This window comes from Capsicum annuum, unplaced genomic scaffold (assembly GCF_002878395.1).
Source record: "Capsicum annuum cultivar UCD-10X-F1 unplaced genomic scaffold, UCD10Xv1.1 ctg14507, whole genome shotgun sequence".
Taxonomy (NCBI): domain Eukaryota; kingdom Viridiplantae; phylum Streptophyta; class Magnoliopsida; order Solanales; family Solanaceae; genus Capsicum; species Capsicum annuum.
This window is the reverse complement of record NW_025819887.1, coordinates 1-4,545: the sequence shown is the minus strand read 5'-3', so window position 1 is coordinate 4,545 and position 4,545 is coordinate 1. Positions and strand designations below refer to the sequence as shown.

Here is a 4,545-nt window from a genome sequence, read left to right as displayed (position 1 = left end):
AAGTTATTTCTGAAGATTGTCATTCAGGCTGGATGTTGTTCTTTGATGGAGCTGCTAATGTAAAAGGTGTAGGGGTAGGAGCGGTTCTTATTTCTAAATCAAAACAATATTATCCTATAACAGCCCAACTTCGGTTCTACTGTACCAATAATATAACAGAATACGAAGCTTGCATCCTGGGATTGAGATTACTCCTTGACATATGGATCCAAGAATTATTGGTATTAGGAGATTCAGATTTATTAGTCCACCAAATCCAAGGAGATTGGGAGACTCGTGATTCGAAACTCTTACCATATAGAGTTTGTTTGCAAGATCTACGTCAACGATTTGTATCAATAAAGTTCAAACACATTCCCAGAGATCATAATAAGATTGTTGATGCTTTGACGACCTTATCTTCAATGCTTTAACATCCCGATAAAACTTATATTGATTATTTGCATATACAGATTCATGATCAACATGCATATTGTAATATGATTGAAGAAGAACTTGAGGAACCGTGGTTCCAGGATATCAAAGAATATATTCAGACTGGAAAATATCCTGTACATGCTGATGGTAACCAAAAGAGAACCATTCGACATTTGTCTAGTGGATTTTTCCTAAGTGGAGAAATCTTGTATAAGAGAACTCCTGATTTGAGACTTTTGAGGAGTGTAGATGCTAAAGAAGCTTCAAAAATCATGACTAAAGTACATTCTGAGATTTGTGGACCACATATGAGTGGGTATGTTATGGAAAAGAAAATACTCCGAGCAGGTTATTATTGCCTCACCATGGAGCGAGATTCCATCAATTTCATTCTTAAATATCATGAATGCCAGGTACACAGAGACTTGATACATTCCCCTCCATCTGAGTTGCATACAATGACTGCTCCATGGCCTTTTGTGGCTTGGGAAATGGATGTAATTGGACCAATTGAACCAAAGGCCTCGAATGGACATAAGTTCATCTTGGTAGCCATTGATTATTTCACGAAGTGGGTAGAAGCAGCAACTTTCAAGTCAGTGACCAAGAAGGTGGTGGTTGATTTTATTCACTCCAACATCATTTGTCGGTTCGACATTCCAAAGATAATTGTCACGAATAATGCTGCGAACCTCAATAGTCATTTAATGCAAGAAGTATGTCAGCAATTTAATATTATGCATCGGAATTCAACTCCTTATTGCCCTAAGGCAAATGGAGCTGTCGAAGCTGCCAACAAGAACTTAAAGAAAATACCCCGAAAGATGGTGCAAGGTTCCCGACAATGGCATGAAAAGTTACCATTTGCTTTGTTGGGTTATCATAATACAGTTCGGACTTCAATTGGTGCAACTCCTTACTTGTTAGTGTATGGAAATAAAGTAGTTATACCTCCAGAGATTGAGATTCCATCTCTTCGAGTAGTTGTGGAAGCTGAAATTGATGATGACCAATGGTTCAAGACTCGTTTGGAGCAATTAAGCTTGATTGATGAGAAAAGATTAACATCAGTATGTCATGGACAACTATATCAGAAGAGAATGGCATGAGAATATAACAAAAAGGTGCATCACAGACATTTTGAAGTTGGTCAGTTAGTACTAAGACGCATCCTACCCCATCAGATTGAAGCCAAAGGCAAATTTTATCCTAATTGGCATGGGTCATTCATGGTGAAGAAAGTGTTATCTAATAGCGCGTTATATCTGACTGATGTAGAAGGAAAAATGAAAGGAATGCCTGTCAATGCTGATGTAGTTAAAAGATATTATGTATGATATTCATGTACAATTATGTTATGTATGTTTTGTACTTAAATTTTTAAAGATTTGAAATGATGAAGGCATTTCATTCTACTATCCGAATAATATATCAACCTTTGCTTACCCCTTTGAGCTTTTATTTTTTCTTCGTACCCCTTTTTTGGAATCGAATTAAAGTCAGAAAAATTTAAAAAAAAGTTAATATATATATATATATATATATATATATATATATATATATATATATATATAAAGAAGAAGAAGAAATCAATCAAAAATTCAAAATCAAACAAAGGAATGATGTTTCCTGAACTACGTTTGACCTGATTCTTATTATGACAAGATACGTAGGCAGCTCTACTCCGGGGTTCGGTCTAACCAAAAGAAAATTTAAATTACCCAAAAATGAGATAAAATCGGGGCAAAAAGTTTATTTCCTTAATAAGAGTCGATTCCAAAAGTTGTATGTTTCACCCAATGTTATATAAATTTTTTAACCTCATGCCGACCTTTCTTTCTAACCCTATCCAAAAGTCAAGTTACAACCAAAGAAAGACCTTCAGATCAATCTTTGATAATGTCAAGGCTAAACATGTTATGAGTGCATGATATTTTATATTTTGGGTGTTCATTTAAAAAGAATAAAAAAATAAAAAAATGAGAGAGTCTTATTGGTGAAAACCCTTTCGGGCACCGTAAGATGACTGTAAGCTGAGACAGAAATGAAAAGAATATAGGCTCGTTGGCAAAAACCCATTGAGGTGCCACTAGCCAAAGAAAGGTTGTTACCAAGAAGGAAAAAGTTCAAGATTGACCTAATTTCAAGCTCAATAAATGGACAAAAGTTGTAATGATTGGTGTGGGTAGATCTGATTGTTTGATTCAAAATGCATGTCATAATCACCAGAATCGGTTTTCATATTCAGATAAGTTTTCTCTTTATTTTGAGAAAGAGATGACTTGTCTTTTTCTTTTTGTTTTATTTTAATTTTTTATTTTTTGTGTCCTTGTCATCAAACGAAAATTTTTGTTGTCTTTCGAGTCAAATTCACGTCAGGTCGAGTGAGAAAGGACTCCAAACTCGCTACCAACTCCTTTAAGGGTACAAAGTAAGACAAAGGGTCGATGACAGAGACAACATTTCAAAGTAAAAGTAAGGTACTCAAGATGATGGTGATTTGACCATTTTAAACAGGTGAAAATCTAAGGGATGTATTGGAAGCTAACTCAGAAGTATCATACAACAGAAACATAATTTGAGTTAAGGATCTCAGTAGTCAGAATTCTGAGTCAGAAGTATGACAATTCAATAAATATTATCATGGATTGGAAAAGAGTTGAACATGGCAAGTGCGAGAGCGGCCACTTCAAAAGCCAAATGCCACAAACTAACCACCACATGTTTTAAAACTCACAATTTTTTTTTTGAAACAGAGATGGGATATTATTTTTTTTACACTAAAGTTTTCAAATAAAGGATGCAATTCCACAATTCTGTCAATGTAAGAAGCATGGTTACAGTATCTGATGTGGATCTCGGTCATGGCCCCTCCTGAAGAATGAAATGTTATTTTTCTGTTTCACTATTTACTTTGAGTCTAGGAGCCCGCCTGAAGAATAGGGTGAAGAAATTGTAAGTCCAGGAGCCCTCCTGAAGAACAAGGTGAAGAAAAAGGAAGTCTAGGAGCCCACCTGAAGAATAGGATGAAGAAAAAGAAGTCCAGGAGCTTGCCTGAAGAACATGGTGAAGAAGTTGTAAGTCCAGGAGCTCGCCTGAAGAACAGGGTGAAGAAAAAGGAAGTTCAGGAGCCCGCCTGAAGAACAGGGTGAAGAAAAGGAAGTCTAGGAGCCCACCTGAAGAACAGGGTGGAAAAAAAAGAAGAAGTCCAAGAGCCCTCCTAAAGAATAAGGTAAAGAAAAAAGAAGTACAGGAACCCGCCTGAAGAACAGGGTGAAGAAGTTGTAAGTTCAGGAGCCCGCCTGAAGAACAGGGTGAAGAAGTTGTAAGTCCAGGAGCCCTCCTGAAAAATAGGGTGAAGAAAAAGAAAGTCCAGGAGTCCGCCTGAAGAATAGGATGAATTTTCAAATTCAACTCGCGAAGGTTTGAATCAAGATTCTATCTATTGTAATTTTTACTTGTATTTTTCATTTTTGATTTTTATTAGTCAGTTGAATGTAAAGGAAGAAGTTGTTAACCGAAAATTCGACGAAATCCCACTCGACTTTAACTTTTTCTCTCACCAAATTACCTTTGAACTACCCATGACCTGATTCCCTTATAACCCAGGATAGGTAGGATGTCCAAAAACAGGACTAGGTCATATTTTTATTTTTATTTTTATTTTTATTTTTACCTTTCAAATAATTGGAGGGTCAAAAATCATATCTTGTCTACTTCTTTGTATGAAAACTCTTCGAGATTTCACACAAAGAGGGGCAAAAATGTAGATACGTGATTTTTTATCCTCCCTAAATTTTAACTTGTTTATCGATATTAAATATTTTATATTTATATATTTAATCATATATTATTTTGATTATTATTTTTACTTTTAATAATTTTTTTAGTTAAAAATAAATAATTAAGTAAAGTTAATTTTGAGATATTTATTTTATTTTTATTTTTATTCTAATTTTTAAAATAAAAATAGGTATTTTCCTTTTATAAATTTTAATAAATAAACTAATAGTTTTAGTATTATTTTATTATATTTGTTTTTGTCTATTTATAAATTTTTATTATATTTTGTTAAATATAAAATTAATTAAATATTATTATATTTATTATATTATTATTTTATTTATT

At 33.8% G+C, this 4,545-nt stretch overlaps 1 protein-coding gene across 1 annotated transcript; it reads left to right on the top strand.

The window, feature by feature from the left end:
• Window positions 1-479: 479 nt before the first annotated feature.
• Window positions 480-1,432, top strand: LOC124890228 (the record flags this gene model as incomplete). Its single annotated transcript, XM_047402029.1, has 2 exons — window positions 480-965; window positions 1,083-1,432. Coding segments are annotated over exons 1-2 (836 nt in total), but the record flags the coding sequence as incomplete, so codon positions are not given.
• Between the last annotated feature and the right edge of the window lie 3,113 nt (window positions 1,433-4,545).